At 40.5% G+C, this 19959-nt stretch overlaps 1 protein-coding gene across 7 annotated transcripts in view; it reads right to left on the minus strand.

Moving 5' to 3' along the window:
* STRADA (STE20 related adaptor alpha) overlaps nucleotides 1-19959 on the minus strand; it is a 155582-nt gene that overhangs the window by 108009 nt on the left and 27614 nt on the right. For 5 of the 7 annotated variants that reach the window (XM_053699621.1, XM_053699627.1, XM_053699626.1 and 2 more), the window contains 4 exons: nucleotides 19181-19209; nucleotides 16970-17075; nucleotides 7404-7525; nucleotides 6246-6354 (listed from right to left, as the gene is read on the minus strand). In XM_053699621.1, coding sequence (XP_053555596.1) covers nucleotides 6246-6354; nucleotides 7404-7525; nucleotides 16970-17075; nucleotides 19181-19209 — 366 coding nt within the window. The remainder of the gene's footprint in view (nucleotides 1-6245; nucleotides 6355-7403; nucleotides 7526-16969; nucleotides 17076-19180; nucleotides 19210-19959) is intronic. The other 2 variants (XM_053699623.1, XM_053699624.1) reach the window with 1 other exon arrangement.

Below are 19959 nucleotides of genomic sequence, written 5' to 3' on the forward strand. Positions count from 1 at the left end.
GACACCATTTAAAGGGACATGAAACCCATATCAATCCTATATGCAAATTTAAATAACTTTCCAATTTGCATCTAATATCTAATTTATTTCATTCTTTTGATATCCTTTGTTGAAAATCATATCTAAATATGCTCAGTAGCTGCTGATTGGTGGCTGCTCATAGATACCACATGTGATTGGCTCACCCATGTGCATTGCTATTTCTTCAACAAAGGATATCTAAAGAATGAAGGTGTATCCTAGCCACTGCCTTACCAGCCTCTGCCGTCACTGCACGTCACTGCTTGATTGATATTCTTATTAGATACCACCTTAGGTAAAAACCCAGGTTTGGTACGCAGAACTACCTTATCTGCATGGAAGATCAGATAAGGAGAATCACATTGTAAGGCAGATAACTCGGAAACTCTACGAGCCAAGGAAATAGCTACCAAAAAAAGAACTTTCCAAGATAAAAGTTTGATATCTATGGAATGAAGAGGTTCAAACGGAACCCCCTGAAGAACTTTAAACCTGTTGCTCCACCTTGGAGCTTAAATTTGGTTCTTAAACACAGGCTTGATTCTAACTAAAGCCTGACAAAATGCCTGAACGTCTGGGACATCCGCCAGACGCTTGTGCAAAAGAATAGATAGCGCAGAAATCTGTCCCTTTAAGGAACTAGCTGACAATCCTTTCTCCAATCCTTCTTGGAGAAAAGATAATATCCTGGGAATCCTGACCTTACTCCATGAGTAGCCCTTAGATTCACACCAATAAAGATATTTACGCCATATTTTATGATAGATTTTCCTGATGACAGGCTTCCGTGCCTGAATTAAGGTATCAATGACTGACTCGGAGAAACCACGCTTTGATAAAATCAAGCGTTCAATCTCCAGGCAGTCAGCCTCCGAGAAATTAGATTTGGATGGTTGAAAGGACCTTGAAGTAGAAGGTCCTGTCTCAGCGGCAGAGTCCATGGTGGAAAAGATAACATGTCCACCAGATCTGCATACCAAGTCCTGCGTGGCCACGCAGGCGCTATCAAGATCACCGATGCTCTCTCCTGCTTGATTTTGGCAATCAGACGAGGGAGCAGAGGAAACGGTGGAAATACATAAGCCAGGTTGAAGGACCAAGGCGCTGCTAGAGCATCTATCAGCGTTGCCTTGGGGTCCCTGGACCTGGATCCGTAACAAGGAAGCTTGGCGTTCTGGCGAGACGCCATGAGATCCAGTTCTGGTTCGCCCCAATGAAGAACCAATTGTGCAAACGCCTCCGGATGGAGTTCCCACTCCCCCGGATGAAAAGTCTGTCGACTTAGAAAATCCGCCTCCCAGTTCTCTATACCTGGGATATGGATAGCTGATAGGTGGCAAGAGTGAATCTCTGCCCAGCGAATTATCTTTGAGACTTCTAACATCGCTAGGGAACTCCTTGTTCCCCCTTGATGGTTGATGTAAGCCACAGTCGTGATGTTGTCCGACTGAAATCTGATGAACCTCATTGTCGCTAGATGAGGCCAAGCCTGAAGAGCATTGAATATCGCTCTTAGTTCCAGAATGTTTATTGGAAGGAGTGACTCCTCCTGAGTCCACGATCCCTGAGCCTTCAGGGAGTTCCAGACTGCACCCCAACCTAGAAGGCTGGCATCTGTCGTTACAATTGTCCAATCTGGCCTGCGAAAGGTCATACCTTTGGACAGATGGACCCGAGATAGCCACCAGAGAAGAGAATCCCTGGTCTCTTGGTCCAGATTCAGTAAAGGGGACAAATCTGTGTAATCCCCATTCCACTGACTGAGCATGCATAGTTGCAGCGGTCTGAGATGTAGGCATGCAAACGGCACTATGTCCATTGCCGCTACCATTAAGCCGATTACTTCCATGCACTGAGCCACCGAAGGGCGAGGAATGGAATAAAGAACACGGCAGGAATTTCGAAGTTTTGATAACCTGGACTCCGTCAGGTAAATTTTCATTTCTACAGAATCTATCAGAGTCCCTAGGAAGGAAACTCTTGTGAGGGGGGATAGAGAACTCTTTTTCTCGTTCACCTTCCACCCATGCGACCTCAGAAATGCCAACACTATGTCCGTATGAGACTTGGCAATTTGGAAGTTTGACGCCTGAATCAGGATGTCGTCTAAATAAGGGGCCACTGCTATGCCCCGTGGCCTTAGGACCGCCAGAAGTGACTCCAGAACCTTGGTAAAAAATTTTGGGGCTGTAGCTAACCCAAAGGGAAGAGCTACAAACTGGTAGTGCCTGTCTAGGAAGGCAAACCTGAGAAACCGATGATGATCTTTGTGTATCGGAATGTGCAGATAAGCATCCTTTAAATCCACTGTAGTCATGTATTGACCCTCCTGGATCATAGGTAGGATGGTACGAATAGTCTCCATCTTGAATGATGGAACTCTGAGGAATTTGTTTAAGATCTTTAGATCCAAAATTGGTCTGAAGGTTCCCTCTTTTTTGGGAACCACAAACAGATTTGAGTAAAATCCCTGTCCCTGTTCCTCCTTTGGGACTGGATGGATCACTCCCATAACTAGGAGGTCTTGTACACAGTGAAAGAATGCCTCTCTCTTTATCTGGTTTGCAGATAATTGTGAAAGGTGAAATCTCCCTTTTGGGGGGGAAGCCTTGAAGTCCAGAAGATATCCCTGGGATATAATTTCCAACGCCCAGGGATCCTGGACATCTCTTGCCCACGCCTGGGCGAAGAGCGAAAGTCTGCCCCCTACTAGATCCGTTACCGGATAGGGGGCCGTTCCTTCATGCTGTCTTAGAGGCAGCAGCAGGCTTTTTGGCCTGCTTACCCTTGTTCCAGGTCTGGTTAGGTCTCCAGACCGTCTTGGACTGAGCAAAAGTTCCCTCTTGTTTTGCATTAGAGGAAGTTGATGCCGCACTTGCCTTGAAGTTTCGAAAGGCACGAAAATTAGACTGTTTGGCCCTTGGTTTGGACCTATCCTGAGGAAGGGCATGACTTTTTCCTCCAGTGATATCAGCAATAATCTCCTTCAAACCAGGCCCGAATAGGGTCTGCCCCTTGAAGGGAATGTTAAGCAGCTTCGATTTTGAAGTAACGTCAGCTGACCATGATTTAAGCCATAGCGCTCTGCGCGCCTGGATAGCAAAACCAGAATTCTTAGCCGTTAGTTTAGTCAAATGAACAATGGCATCAGAAACAAAAGAATTGGCTAGCTTAAGTGCTCTAAGCTTGTCAAGTATTTCATCCAATGGAGTCGCTACCTGTAAAGCCTCTTCCAGAGACTCAAACCAGAACGCCGCAGCAGCAGTGACAGGCGCAATGCATGCAAGGGGCTGTAGGATAAAACCTTGTTGAATAAACATTTTCTTAAGGTAATCCTCTAACTTTTTATCCATTGGATCTAAGAAAGCACAACTGTCCTCGACAGGGATAGTAGTACGCTTTGCTAGAGTAGAAACTGCTCCCTCCACCTTAGGAACTGTCTGCCATAAGTCCCGTGTGGTGGCGTCTATTGGAAACATTTTTCTAAAAACAGGAGGGGGAGAGAACGGCACACCTGGTCTATCCCATTCCTTAGTAATAATTTCTGTAAACCTTTTAGGTATTGGAAAAACATCAGTACGCACCGGCACTGCATAGTATTTATCCAGTCTACACAATTTCTCTGGCACTGCAATTGTATCACAGTCATTCAGAGCAGCTAAAACCTCCCTGAGTAACACGCGGAGGTGTTCAAGCTTAAATTTAAATGTAGAAATATCAGAATCAGGTTGCATCATCTTCCCTGAGTCAGAAATATCACCCACAGAAAGAAGCTCTCCTTCTTCAGCTTCTGCATATTGTGAGGCAGTATCAGACATAGTTCTTAAAGCGTTAGTATGCTCTGTATTTCGTCTAACTCCAGAGCTATCTCGCTTTCCTCTAAATACAGGTAGTCTGGCTAATACCGCTGACAGTGTATTATCCATGACTGCCGCCATGTCTTGTAAACGCTATGGGCGCCCTGGATGTACTTGGCGCCATTTGAGCGTGAGTCCCTTGAGCGGGAGTCAAAGGATCTGACACGTGGGGAGAGTTAGTCGGCATAACTTCCCCCTCGTCAGATTCCTCTGGTGATAAATTTTTTAAAGACAGAATATGATCTTTATTGCTTAAAGTGAAATCAGTACATTTGGTACACATTCTAAGAGGGGGTTCCACCATGGCTTTTAAACATAATGAACAAGGAGTTTCCTCTATGTCAGACATGTTTATACAGACTAGCAATGAGACTAGCAAGCTTGGAAAACACTTTAAATCAAGTTAACAAGCAAATATAAAAAACGGTACTGTGCCTTTAAGAGAAACAAATTTTGTCAGAATTTGAAAAACAGTGAAAAAAGGCAGTAAATCAAACGAAATTTTTACAGTGTGTATAATAATCTAACAGAGCATTGCACCCACTTGCAAATGGATGATTAACCCCTTAGTTCAAAAAAACGATATAGACGTTTTTTAACAGTCACACCAAACTGCCACAGTCTTGCTGTGGAGCCTACCTTCCCCAACAAACGATTTTGGAAGCCTAAGAGCCCTTTAGAGATATCCTGTAGCATTCAGGGAACTCCTGGATGCCTCAGTCTGTAATAGTTAATGCACAAAAAAGCACTAAACTAGGCCCCTCCCACTCATAGTAACACAGTGGAAAGCCTCAGGAAACTGTTTCTAGGCAAATTTAAGCCAGCCATGTGGAAAAAAACTAGGCCCCAATAAAGTTCTATCACCAAAGTATATATAAAAACGTTTAAACATGCCAGCAAACGTTTTATATTGTAAATATAAAAGAGTATTACCTCAGAAAGTAAGCATGACACCAGTCGCTATTAAATCACTGTATTCAGGCTTACCTTACATGAATTTGGTATCAGCAGCATTTTCTAGCCTTCACATCTTCTAGAAAAATATTAACTGCACATACCTCATAGCAGGATAACCTGCACGCCATTCCCCCGCTGAAGTTATCTCTCTCTTCAGACATGTGTGAGAACAGCAATGGATATTAGTTACAACCTGCTAAGATCATAGAAATCCCAGGCAGATTCTTCTTTTTTCCTGCCTGGAACAAAATAGCACAACTCCGGTACTATTTAAAAATAATAAACTCTTGATTGAAGCAAAATAACAGCTACATTTCACCACTTATCTCTTACTACCTCCATGCTTGTTGAGAGTTGCAAGAGAATGACTGGATATGGCAGTGAGGGGAGGAGCTATATAGACAGCTCTGCTGTGGGTGTCCTCTTGCAACTTCCTGTTGGGAATGAGAATATCCCACAAGTAATGGATGATCCGTGGACTGGATACACCTTACAAGAGAAAGTAAAATCAGATTACAGGAGTATCTCAATAAAAAGATATTTCCAATTTTCAATGGTATTCCTAGGTCTTATTATTATGAGAGCACAGAGCTATTTCTAAACACTACTACCACATGTCCTGTTATTTCCAAATTATGTTATGCAAATAAATACAGGATTGTTTGCTACATGATTATAGCTAACAAGAGTATAAATGTAATAAATCCTGATATTGCTAGATTATGTAGGTAAATTCTTTTCAGATTTTTTACAGCCCATAACTTTAAAACTTTTAATGTTTATTTAATCAAAGGAAACTAAAGAAAAGACACAAATTATTGCAAAAACATTGGGCCATATGTAAGGTAAACAAATTAGTATTTTAATAACAGTTCAAGAAAAGGAAAAAGGTGCAGCTAAGGTAGTTGTCTTTATTAGCTAGTGGGTAGCTAGTCACTAAAGATATGTTGGTATGCACAAACATGAAATTGTTTATTTTTTAAGCTTAAATTCCTTTTCGTTAAATGTACAACGAGAGCACTAGATTACTTATAACTCAAATACTTACAGTCTCTGTAATCTTTTGAGGATTTATACATTCTCAGATATTTTCTTGATTGGGGTGTTTCTTATAAAGGGTTCTAGCTATTGGCAATCCTGTTACTTTCTAACTGCACTCTTTCATAAAATGATATTCCTTCTGGGCCTATAACATTTAGAGTATTTATGTATTACCTGCCCCGTTACTGCCATAGTCCTCACACTGAACCGCTGTCACTGGCAAATTACTGAGTTACTAGATATCTTCTACCTTACTACAAGCTTTTCAGGACTGGAAATGTTACTGATTCGTATGTGCTGTCTCCCCAGATAAATTTCTGCAAGGGCTGTAGAATAAACGACATTACAAGTTATTTCTTTTCTACTTACCATAGGCCATAAATGGGGTAACCACCCAGAGTTCATTGCCTGTTATAAAGGTGGCTCTGTAGGGGAGGATGTTGGGATGACTGAAGAGCTTGGAAACATGGAGCTCAGTCTGGAGAAATACAATTATTAAACCAATTAACATTTTCCTGGATTTCTTCTATTTATTTGGTTCTCTGTAACAAATTACATAAATAAGCAGCCTGTAGGTCAAACAGAGTGTGAGGGTAACCATCAGCGAGGAAAAATACAAACTTTACACAGGGGGGGGGCAGCGAGGGTCTGTTCCTGTTATACAGGCCTGATCTTGAGAAGATAGGCAATTGCAATATGTACATACATATTAGTTTACTAGTGCGGTGTTAAAACAAAAACAAGAAAAAATTGAGGATAGGCCAGTATTGTAGGTAATCTGGACTAGGTCTTAGGTTGGTGGGGTGATGGCATACTCTGGTCAGCTGGAGATAGTGTTACAAGGGGTGGGATCTAATTTGGGGGAATGACAATAAGGATAGTCTGATCTGGATTAATCTGCCCTAGCAAGGACAATGGAATGTGTATCTGCATTCATTTGCACGGTTTTTGCACCAATTTCAAAGTTATCCCAGTTTCTAATCTGTTAAATCCTCTTCCTACCTAAACGATTGGTAACCTGACACAATCTCTCTTAGCACCTGAATGAAAAATCCCCAATTACCAGGAACTTTCAAATGCCCTAGAGTGAAACAGGCGTAAAACCAACAACCTCTGTATAAAGTATAATTCAGGAACAGTTAGAATGGCAAAACATATTACGTGTATTAAGCAAAAATAAATAACCATGTCTATATCTCAATATACATATTAATATTTATCTATATCTATCTATTCTTCTGAGTATGAATTTACCCAACATCCTCCATGGCAGCACAGAGATGATAAAAGTAACCACTGATTACACCTCTCCAGCTCCATCACATATCCCAATAGACCAGTAGGCAAAGATTTCTTATTTTTGCATTACCCAATACCCAGTACTCATATAAACAATGTCATTATTAACATTTGAGAAAGCTTACAAATATTACGTACAAGACGCCACAAATCCCTTTGTTTTTGAAAATGTTTATTTGGCTATTGAATATCAACTTGTACTGAGATCAGAAGCCCATGCATTAATACCTGTAGGAAGCCAAGCATGTCATTGGAGCAGGATTCCACATTAATCCTTCTGATAGAGACAAACTCTCCTGATGGTTTGTAACGAGCTAAATTTACAGTCATGAGCTCTTCAAAGCCTTTCCCTGTGGAAAAAAAATAATTAGAATCAATTACACTCTAGTGCCTCTATCGTGTACAATGTTTTGCAAATGCATAGCTATCCACTCACCGCCCTATGTATAACCTATACTTCTGAATATTAATCTATTATTAAAGCCCATAAGTAGCCTGTGATTCTAAAGTATAGAATATGGAAGGAAAAAACAACAACATTGTATGTACATTTATATCACATACTTCAAATTAAACACTACACCCTCACAGTCTTAACATCAACCTTGACTGGCACTGTTTTCTATAACAACCCCCATTTGATTTCTGGTCTGACACCCACGACGCTCTGGTTGGAGTGTGGACCAGAATGATGCTCTTAGGGTTCTTTTGATTGAATTTGTCCATATACAGATACCTATTCCTTTAATTATATATGTAGCCTGACGATAAATGATCTGACAAACACCTTCCAATGGAATATATCTTTGGTTAAGTCCTGCATTTTTCTCGACCTACGCACTATTAATCGTTTATTTTTGCCACCTTCAGCACTAGAGAGGGTGTGTTGTCTGCCTAAGTGATTTTGTATTTATTTTGTTGGCCTTTTATTTTTTTGCCCTCTATTAACGCTGAGAAGACAGTTACATTTACTATGCTTATTTACTTCATAACACTAATCTTTGTCTCCAGTAACTATTAACTACTTAGCCTCGCTGGCTAATTATTCCCACACTTGAATGTACATTTTCACCCTATTACCACCCTAATATTTTATGTAATGTGGGATTACCCGTTAGCGTTATACTATATACTGAATAGGTTTTTACCCTAGGCTATTAAAATAGCAAACAGGAATATTTCTCTTATTTCACTTTTAGTATGATAAATTACACTTTAGTTACTCTTTGTGAATATATATTATGATGGTTAGATTTTTATACTGCATTATACTGTATTTGTTTGTTTATCTGATACCTTTGCACCATGAAAAATAAAATATTCTATTGCGGCAGCACATTTACGCTTTGGCGTCTTGGAGTACTGGTTTTGCAGGATGGTGATTGGTGTACACGTTGGAGACACTAGCCTCGACGGACTTCTACTGGCAAGCGTCATTGTTCCCTTTGTTTGAATGTACAGAAATTGTGAGGAACTGGGAACCTCCCTCCATATTTGGTGGACTTTTCCGGTTATTGGACCTCTTTGGGAGAACACTATACAGCTATGCGCGTGTTTGGGACTCGTAGTAAAAGAAATATAGAATATCTGCGCTAGTAGGAGATAAGCAATCCTCTGAAATAACGTACCTCCCTCAATGGGCACTGATACAGAAATTAAACAAATTGAAGTACAAAGGATGCACCTACAAATGCAGTATCTCACTGTGGATACCTAATAGCTTAAAAATACAGCTTACAAAGTGACAACAATAGGATGTGGTGTATGTTAATATAAAAAGAGTCCAAAAGGAGAAAATAGACACTGCAAGGCTTAACTGTAATTTAAAAGTATATCTTTAATCCAGGTTGCAGTAAAAACATTAGGAGATAAAATCCTTAGACATGGTGAAAAACACGACCCGTCTGACGCATTTCAGTTTGTCAGCCATAATCATTTTAATAAAAAAACATAAGTAAAGGTGCTACAAGAGAGCAAGTGAAGATTCAAATATTTAATAATACAATCACATATATAGATTAATTTAAAAGAGTGGTTTGGGACTCCCAGGCATATTGTATTCTAGTACAGCACTTCTCCACTTAGGAATTAAAAAGATTACTAAAGCCAAGCAGTGTCTACTAGTGTGTCTTATTATATATGAAACTCTCGATAGCTAGGAACTGGGGGGGGGGCGGAGGCAACTCTAGGATGGAAGAGTGTGTTAGAATGTATTAACTATATCAAAGTATTGGAGGAAACATAATTTATGTAAGAACTTACCTGATAAATTAATTTCTTTCATATTGGCAAGAGTCCATGAGCTAGGGATGTATGGGATATACAATCCTACCAGGAGGCGCAAAGTTTCCCAAACCTCAAAATGCCTATAAATACACCCCTCACCACACCGACAATTCAGTTTAACTAATAGCCAAGTAGTGGGGTGATAAAATAAGGAGTAAAAAAGCATACAAAAAGAGGAGCTGTAAATATAATTGTGCTTTTATACCAAAATCATAACCACCAAAAAGGGTGGGCCTCATGGACTCTTGCCAATATGAAAGATGTAATTGAATTAAAAGAGTCCATGAGCTAGTGACGTATGGGATAGAAATACCCAAGATGTCCTAACATCCGAAAAAGATCTGCATACCAAATCCTGTGAGACCATGCTGGTGCTATCAGAAACACATGCAATTGTTCCATTATGATCTTGGAGATCACCCTTGGAAGAAGAACCAGAGGCGGAAAAATGTAAGCAGGTTGGTAAAACCAAGGAACTGCTAACACATCCACCATCTCCGCCTGAGGATCCCTGGACCTGGAAAGTTACCTGGGTAGCATCTGGTTTAGATGGGAAGCCATCAGATCTATTTCGGGAAGACCCCCACATCTGTACAATCTGACAAAATACATCTGGATGGAGAGACCACTCCCCCGGATGTAAAGACTGACGACTGAGATAATCCGCTTCCCAATTGTCTACACCTGGGATATGTATCGCAGAAAATAGACAGGAGTTGGATTATGCCCAAAAAAGTATCGGAGATACTTCTTTCATCGCTAAAGTACTGCGAGTCCCACCCTAATGATTGACATATGCCACAGTTGTGATATTGTCCGTCTGAAAAAACAAATGAATTATTCTCTCTTTAATAGAGGCCAAGCCTGAAGAGCCCTGAAAATAGCATGAAGTTCTAAAATATTGATTGGTAACCTCGCCTCTTGAGGATTCCAAACTCCTTGTGCGGTCAGAGACCCCCAGACAGCTCCCCAACCTGTGAGACTTGCATCTGTTGAAATCACAGTCCAGGAAGGACGAACAAAAGAAGCCCCTTGAATAATCCAACGATGGTCTAACCACCAAGCCAGAGAGAGTTGAGTGTTGGGATCTAAAGATATCAATTGTGATATGCGAGTATAATCCCTGCACCATTGATTCCACATGCAAAGCTGAAGAGGTCTCATATGAAAATGAGCAAAGGGGATCGCGTCCGATGCTGCAGTCATGAGACCTAAAACTTCTGTGCACATAGCCACTGAAGGGAATGATCGAGACTGAAGGTTTCGACAGACAGAAAACAATTTAATTAATCTCTTGTCTAATAAAGACAGTGTCATGGACACTGAATCTATCTGGAAACCTAAAAAGGTGACCCTTGTCTGAGGAATCAAGAAACTCTTTGGTAAATTGATCCTCCAACCATGTCTTTGAAGAAACAACACAAGTTGATTTGTGTGAGATTCTGCTAAATGAAAAGATTGAGCCACTACCAAGATATCGTCCAAATAAGGAAATACCACAATACCCTGCTCTCTGATTAAAGATAGAAGGGCACCTAGAACCTTTGAAAAAATTATTGGAGCCGATGCTAGGCCAAATGGAAGAGCGACAAATTAGTAATGCTTGTCTAGAAAAGAGAATCTCAGAAACTGATAGTGGTCTGGATGAATCGGAATGTGAAGATACGCATCCTGTAAGTCTATTGAGGACATGTAATGACCTTGCTGAACAAAAGGCAGAATAGTCCTTATAGTCACCATCTTGAAAGTTGGGATCCTTACAAATTGATTCAAAAACTTCAGATCCAGAACTTGTCTAAATGAATTTTCCTTCTTCAGGACAATGAATAGATTTGATTAAAACCCAGACCCTGTTCCAGAAGTGGAACTGGTACAATTACCCCTGAAAGCTCCAGATCTGAAACACACCTCAGAAAGGCCTGAGCGTGAGAGAGAAAAAATCTCCTCACAGGAGGTCTTATTGTGAAACCTATTTGATACCCCTGAGAAACAATATTCTGAATCCAAGGATTCTGAACGGAACCTGCCCAAATGTCTTGAAATAATTTCAATCTGCCCCCCACCAGAAGAACTGGATTGAGGGCCGCACCTTCATGCAGTCTTGGGGGCTGGTTTTGGCTTCTTATAAGGCTTGGATTTATTCCAACTCGAAGATGGCTTCCAATTGGAGCCAGAGTCCTTAGAGGAAGGAGTGTTTTTTTGTTCTCTATTCTGACTAAAGGAACAAAACCGATTAGAAGCTTTAGATTTACCCTTAGACTTTTTATCTTGGGGCAAAAGAAACTCCCTTCCCTCCAGTAATAGTGGAAATAATAGAATCCAATTGGGAACCAATAAATGATTACCCTGGAATGATAGATATAGCAACCTAGATTTAGATACCATGTCAGCATTCCATGATTTGAGCCATAAAGTTCTTCTAGCTAAAATAGCCAAAGACATAGATTTAACATCAATCTTGATAATATCAAATATAGCATCACAGATAAAATGATTAGCATGTTGAAGCAAACGAACAATGCTATGCAAATCAGAATCTTTTTCCCATTGTGCTAAGTTATCCAACCAAAAAGTTGATGCAGCCGCAACATCAGCCATAGAAATGGCTGGTCTGGGAATATAGCCAGAATGTAAATAAGCTTTCCTTAGATAAGATTCAATTTTCCTATCTAAAAGGATCCTTAAAAGAAGTACCATCTTCTATAGGAATAGTAGTATGTTTAGCAAGAGTAGAAATAGCAACCTTAGGGACTTTTTCCCAAAACTCTAATTTAGCCACTGGCAAAGGATACAACTTTTTAAACCTTGAAGAAGGAACAAGAGAAGTACCAAGTTTAGACCATTCCTTAGCAATCACATCAGATATAGCATCAGGAACAGGAAAAACCTCTGGAGTAGACACAGGAGGTTTATAAACATAATTTAAACGTTTACTGGATTTATTATCAAGAGGACCAGACTCCTCAATATCCAAAGTTGTCAACACTTTTTTTTAACAAGGAACAAATATACTGAATCTTAAAAATATAAGATGATTTATCAGTATCAATGTCTGAAGTAGGATCTTCTGAATCAGAGAGATCCTCATCAGAGTTGGATATATCAGTATGTTGTCGTCATTACAAATTTCATCAGTAGTCTGAAAAGTTTTAAAAGACCTTTTACGTTTATTTGAAGGCGGAATAGCAGACATAGAATTCTGTATCGCATCAGCAATATAATTTTTCATATTGTGATGGATACCCCGGCTACCTCGACTGGGTAGCTCCGCCAAAGGGGTCCTGCTTCCTCCCTGGAACAAGCGGCTAGGTAGCCTAGGAAAGTGATTCAAGCAGGAGCCCACCCAAATGACTAGACAGACTAGCATTCAGGTGAAAATAGAACTGACTTTTATTGTGACAAACACACATCTTTTATACACACACTCATTTTGATAAAAACAGGAGACAATGCCACAGTTTTGCCGCCATTCCCGCCCCTCCAGACAGGCTGGCGCCGACCATAGCGGCCATGGTCCCACAGATTCCCAGTGCCCAGGGGTGGCGGTTTTCGGGGTGATCCAGGGTGTCAGAATCTACAGTCCAAAAAGCGACGTGATCCGTGGCTGGGGACCGGAGTTATGGGACAAAGGGCCACTGGAGCGACCTGGGTCAAAGGGCACTGGTAATCCTGGAGGATGCGGCCGACCGGTAGTTCCAGGGGCCCGGCCAGCCGAAGGGGGAAATGGCGGTCCGTGACCAGCTCCTCCAAGAGGACAGTCCATATACAAAACAACCAGGAATAGAAGGACTGGGGAATCGCGGTTGTTCTGAGGAGCCCAAAACCGCTAAGCAGCAACAGGGGTGAGGTTGTAGGCGTCCCCTACATGTAGCATATCTCTGCAAACACTTTTGGATGGAGAGACCATTCCCCAAGATGAAAATCTGCTTCCCAGTTGTCCACACCTGGAATGTGGATTGCTGACAGCGAACAGCCGTGGGCCTCCGCCCACTCCAGAATTGGATATACTTCCCTCATCGCTAGGGAGCTTCACGTTCCCCCCTGATGGTTGATGTAAGCCACTGAGGTTATATTGTCTGATTGGAATCCGATAAACCGGGACAAACCCAGAAGAGGCCAAGAGAAAAAAGTAAAGGGACAGTCAAGTATAAATTTAACTTTCATTATTCAGATAGGACTTTTAATTTTAATCGACTTTCCAATTTACTTTTATCATCAAATTTGCTTTTTTTCTCTTGGTATTCTTAGTTTAAACTAAACATAGGTAGGCTCATATGCTAATTTCTAAGCCTTTGAGGGCTGCCTCTTATCACATGCTTTTTAAATCTCTTTTCAACACAAAGAGACAGAAAGTACACGTGGGCTATATAGATAACACTGTGTTCAGGCACAGAAAGTTATTTAAGATCTAGCACAATACAATGCTAAATTTAAGACAATAGATAATAAACAGTCACAGTCATGTGATCAGGGGGCTGGAAGAAGGTTCCTAGATACAAGGTAATCACAAAGGTAAAAAGTACATTAATATAACTGTGTTGGTTATGCAAAACTGGGGAATGAGTAATAAAGGGATTATCTATCTTTTAAAACAATAACAATTGTATGGTTGACTGTCCCTTTAACTCTTATGTATATAAGTATTCTACTTAAGAATTACTGTCCTGTATAAAAAGGTTGCAAATTGTAGAACATCCATAAATAAAGTTATTTATTGTTACCTACTTCTGCTACATTATACTAACTTGCATCAAATTTTATATATGCAGTACATTTCTCTCTACATATAGATCCTCTTTTGAAAAACCGGACACCCTGTGCCTTCTTGGCACCCCAAACAGCTCCCCATCCTGATAGACTTGTGTCCATAGTCACAATCTCCCGTGATGGTTTTAGAAAGGATGTCCCTCGGGACAGATGATCTGGACAGAGCCATCAAGAGAGTGATTCTCTCAACCGGTTGTCCAGTTGAGACAGATCCGAATGCTCAACGTTGCACTGCCTCAGCATGCACAGCTGTAATAATCTGAGACGGAACCTGGCAAAGGGAATTATTTCCATGCTGGACACCATGAGACCAATTACCTCCATATACTGAGCTACAGATGGCCTTTGTTCTGCTAGGACTTATTCCAGTATTGAGCCGGCTTCCAAGTGCTCTTGGTTTGCTCGGGCTTAGAGGAGGACTGCTGACGTTGGGACTTTTCAGAACGAAAGGAATGAAAATTAGATCCTTGTCCCTTAGATTTGTTCTTTTTATCCTGCGGTAGGAAGGCACACTTGCCCCCTGTAACCATGGAGATAATGGAGTCCAGGCCTGGACCAAGTAAAACGTTTCCCTTAAAGGGGAGGGAAAGTAGTCTAGACTTAGAAGTCATGTCCGCAGACCAGGACTTCAGCCAGAGCACCCGACGTGTCTTTACTAAGAAACCAGAGATTTTAGCATTTAGGCGAATAATCTGCATGTTTGCATCACAGATAAAAAGAATTAGCAATTCTCAAAGCTTTAATTCTTTCTTGGATAACATCAAGGGGACCTTCCACTTCGATCAAATCCGCTTAGGAGTCACACCAGTAGGCCGCAGCTCCAGCAACCGAGGCAACAGCTGATGCCGGTTGAAATAAATATCCTGTATGCTGAAACATTTTCCATATTCTTATCCATCGGCTCTCTGAAAGACGAGCTATCCTCAAGAGGGATATTAGTATGTTTAGCCAACGTGGAGATAGCGCCATCCACCTTAGGGACGGAACCCCACAACTCCAGCTGAGAGTCCGGGACTGGGAATAATTTTTTTAAGGAAGACAAAGGGGAAAAGGAAGATCTAATTCTATCCCACTCGTTTTTAATAATGTTTGCCATTTTTACATGTACAGGAAAAGTTAGCAGCGCTACCCTGTCCTTGTACACAAAGGTTCATCAGGCAACTTAGCCTCTGTAACCTCTAATGTTGACAGAATATCCTTTAGAAGAAAACTTAAGCGTTCAATTTTTAATCTAAAGGCTGACTCAGAGTGTGACCCATTCTGGGATACTTAAAAGGCAGACAAATCTAGTAAATCACTGGATGTCCCCTGGACCAGAGAGCTATGTTTAACCTTTCGCTTGTGCTTAGCAGGGCGAGGTAAAGCACTAAGAGCCTCAGACACCGCCGTTTTTAACTGTGCAGAAAAGTCCGATGGTAAAAGGCTCCCTCCAGACTGAGGATCAGGCGTGCTACGGGAAGCTGCATGTGACAATGGAGATGACTGATGGGTATGCACCTCACGGGACGGCGAGTCCTCAGAGGTGGACGGCTCAGTAGTACTAAAGGGGTTAACCTTCTTAGACATAATAACCTTGTTGATGCATATGGAACATAGTTGAGAGAGCGGGCACACCAATGCCTCCTCACAATATAGACTGGTATTACTAATAGGAATAGAGGGAGTACCCTCAAGCATATCAGAATCCTCCATAGCTTGCGCTAGCAACAGTAGGATACAGAATAAATTAACTTTTTATTTCTCACAAAACGACACCTTTATACTCCCAATGACTGGGGCACTCACTACCTCCTAGACCCAGGCAACAGAGAAGAAGCGACGTCTCCGACAGCTAGCTCGGTCAGGAAGAGAAAACGAAAGTGTGACCACACCCGGTCACGTGGTGCGCAAGGCAGGACTGCCCCTGCTATGAGAAAAAGCGCGCCAAGCTACAAGCTGTGCAGCGTTCAAAGTGAAAGTAAAAACCTGTATGTTCCGTTACCGCATAACAACAGTCTATGAGCCCAAGAAACAAAAATAAATTTCACACATAAAGCAGCATAAAATCAAAGTAACACATTTGATTAATCCCCACTGTTGAATAACCTCCCTCAGGAGATATTAACCCATGATTCTATAAAGATAAAAGGAGTCACACTGTGACCCTGTCTAAAGCAATTTCAACATAAGTAAAAATGTAAACGATCTTACCAGAATCCGTGCTGTGGAACAGAAACACAGCCTCTCAAGTGTGACAGTCTTGTAGCATCGCTCCTGACATGGACATGGACTTGAGTGAAGAAAGCAGACAGTGAAACTCATCAACACTGGTAGTTTAAGGAGCTGTTAGCAGGCAGTCTGGATGGGTTCGCAGGAAGACTCTCCCTGCATCTCCAGACTCTAACTTTCGTCAATGCTCTCACTGAGAGGCTGACAAGACTACTTAAAACTCCAGTTCCATATTGAAAGGCATATACCCCTCCTGAGGAACAACTCCGAAATCTTCTGACACTTCTCTGCCATCCTCCTGTGACGAAAGGCAAAGAATTAAGCCTTTGGCTGGGGTGTCTTTGCCTCCTTCCTGGTGGCCAGGTTCGGTATTTCCCAACAGTAAGGAATGAAGCCTCCTTATATTAAGAAGGAAAATAGTTTCTCATCTGTTTTGAAGAATGATCAGAAATGGCCTAAATCACATATGTCCTGAATCACATACATAATCCTTATCTAGTAGAGAGTAGAATTATTATTTAGAGGTAACTCACCTATCAGAGTGAGCATTTCATAGCAGCTGCTATCTGGTGTGTAAATTCCCATGGTGTCTTGACTGCGACAGGACGCTATGGTTTCCTCACTTGCGTCTTCATCAGTCTGAGGGTCAGCATGAGAGAGATGGAGGGGAAAAAAAGGATGCATAAAACCTAAAGCTTCTTCATTTACAATCTACATTAACTAAAGATGTGAATGACTGACACACGATAAAATGAACTATCTGCAAAATGAACCCTAACACTAATTTCCCTCCATCTAACATGAAAATAGTGCAAGGGAAAGATGTGAAATGAGGCTTAACAAGAAAGTATCAGAAAGGGAAAAAAATAGTTTTTGCATATGTATCACATACAGCAAAAGATATATATGATAACGTGTTAGCATCATAGTTGGCTATATAGCATCCCAAGTGGGATTACCAGAAGAACAGGGGGTATGATAAGGTTAAGAGCTATGCCAGGGGGTGTCAAGGAGAAGAAAAAATGTAAATTTATGTCAGAGGTGGCTGGTGTAGTTGTCAAATAGAAAAAGGATGAGGTGATCCTAAGTTTATATAATATAATTTTCTTGGCACATATACAAACAATAGTGTGCTCAGCTAGAATATAACATAATTTGTACCATTTAAACAGCTATGCTACAAAAGTTCTAATCTTTTATTACCAAGATACCAGAAACTTTGTACAGCTTACATTACGAGCTTCCTAATTCTTGTCTTTATAGTGCACTGCATCTGGATATCACTGCAGCTACAATTAAATATATAACATTGGTGCTATTCATATTTCACTGCACCATAATCTCAATGAACCATAATTCCTGTTCAAAAGGCACCTCCTGACTTCCAGTCTTCCAACTCTACTAGCAAACTCCTCTCATAATAATCACTCCCTATTTCTTCCCTGTCCTCTTTCAAATATAACAAAAAGGTAGCCTATTAAACAAAGGCCTGCGTTGGCGAGAGTCGTGTGTTTTGGGTCTATTTATTTGCACTTAATTTTATATATGCCTATGAAGATCACCCACAGTTATTCATACTACAATTACCTTTTCAGGTCCTCTGGCTAAAACTAAATTAATAAATTCATGCATTTTAGATTTATTACCATTAATTCTGATGGATCCACAAGCCATCCATCTTCCTTGTCCCTTGTGAGCCTACCCCAGCATTCTTATTATTGTGTTAAGTTGTTTGTTTTTTTAAGACAAATCTTGTATCCTACGTAACATAGGCAACGTTTGAATTATGCCCTTATGGTGCCATTAAAGGATGAGTCTCAGAGGGTTTTCTTTAGACCAATATGGTATAAGGCTCTGGTGCAATATATTCCCTCTCTAGCTCATATTTCAGTTTTAGGATTCTTATGGGAAATTATAACCTTTCTACCTTTACAAATGCACCAAAATTATTACAAAGTTCAAATTCCAAATCATAAATGTTTGGAATAAGAAACCATCACCATTAACCTAACTATACTGAAAATATTTGCCCTCATGTTCATGTGAACCAAAACAGTATTCTCCTTTACTTGTGGTGCAGGTAAGATTATTACACCCTTAGAACAAAATTATATGTAATACCTCCATAGTCAAGAGAATGTTAACCTCTTAAGGACATATGACGGAATTTTTCCGTCATAAAACAATTGAGCAAACTGAAAGCTGTGTCCTTAAAGGGTTAAGGAAGTTGAGATAGAGGAAGAATAATGTGGGGGTGTAGAAGAATTTAGGAAGTGCAGAAGTGTACAAGGAAAATAAAAAATTGGAGTGTGAGTGAAAACAATAAATATATATTTAGATATGTAGAGGAAAACAAAGAAAGGGTGTTAAAAAAGGGTGATGAGAGATGACCAGGACAGAACAAAGGTAGCCACAAAGGGAAGGTTGGGGGGAAATAAGCAAAGGTAATATAAAGACATGAAGGTTTAGATGTTACTGAAGTTGTTAGCTTCAATGATATTTAAAAAACTTAAGATGTTTTTCATTGATTAAAATATAGATCTGTAAGTTATAGTGATAAGGAGTAAGAATGGGAAATAATGAAAGCAGAACAAGCGAGAAGGCAAGAAAAAAAAATCAGAAAGAACGGAATGTGCACAAGAAATAATGGAGAATGTTGGTAAGAAAAATACCCTGGGTTTGAGGAAAAATGTGTGAGGCATTACAGAATTAGTAAATGTAGAAGGCAAGGGAGACCCACTTACTTTCCTTCGAGATTCCCCAAAATGTGAGTCTGGAGGGATGGAAAGGTTTTGCTCAGTTTTAGGCAAGGAACGCGAATAATATCAAACTAGACAGCTTCCTGACATAGTCTGCCAGACTAGGGAATACAGGTTTTAAGCTTACACCACAAGCACAAATGTACAGTGTACTTGCAGATAAACATGCTAACATGCAAAGGAAAGTGTTATCATGCTGAAAAGAATCATATCACTAAGAAATGACACACTTAATGAAGTCACAAATCACGTAAAATAATAATTGCACAATGTATTAAACACAATATAAAGCAAACTTTAGGCACCAACTGACCTCAGCAACAGTACACTGTAATTGCAACACAAAGCCTCACAATTAAGTGACTACACAGCATAAAAAACTAAATTTATGCTTACCTGATAAATTCCTTTCTTTCATGGTGGTGAGAATTCCATGAGCCAAGACATATGGGATTAAATTCCTCTCCACCAGGAGGCAGGCAAAAATTACCCATCACCAAGAGATTTAATCCTTCCAAATTCCTGATTCCACTCAGTCTATTGTATAGCCAAGCAAAAAGGAAAAAACAGAGAAGCAGGAAGAACAAGCAGGGTAAATGAGGTGCATGCTAGAACCATCACATTTTTGGGTGGGAGAGAAAAATATATAAGTAGGCACATCATTGACCAGACACTGCTGCCTGGAGAAACTTCCTGACAAATGCAGGCAAAAACCATCAAAATGATAGCATTTAGTAAAACTATGAAGAAAAGACCAAGGGGGC

Source organism: Bombina bombina, chromosome 1, assembly GCF_027579735.1.
Source record: "Bombina bombina isolate aBomBom1 chromosome 1, aBomBom1.pri, whole genome shotgun sequence".
Classification (NCBI taxonomy): Eukaryota; Metazoa; Chordata; class Amphibia; order Anura; family Bombinatoridae; genus Bombina; species Bombina bombina.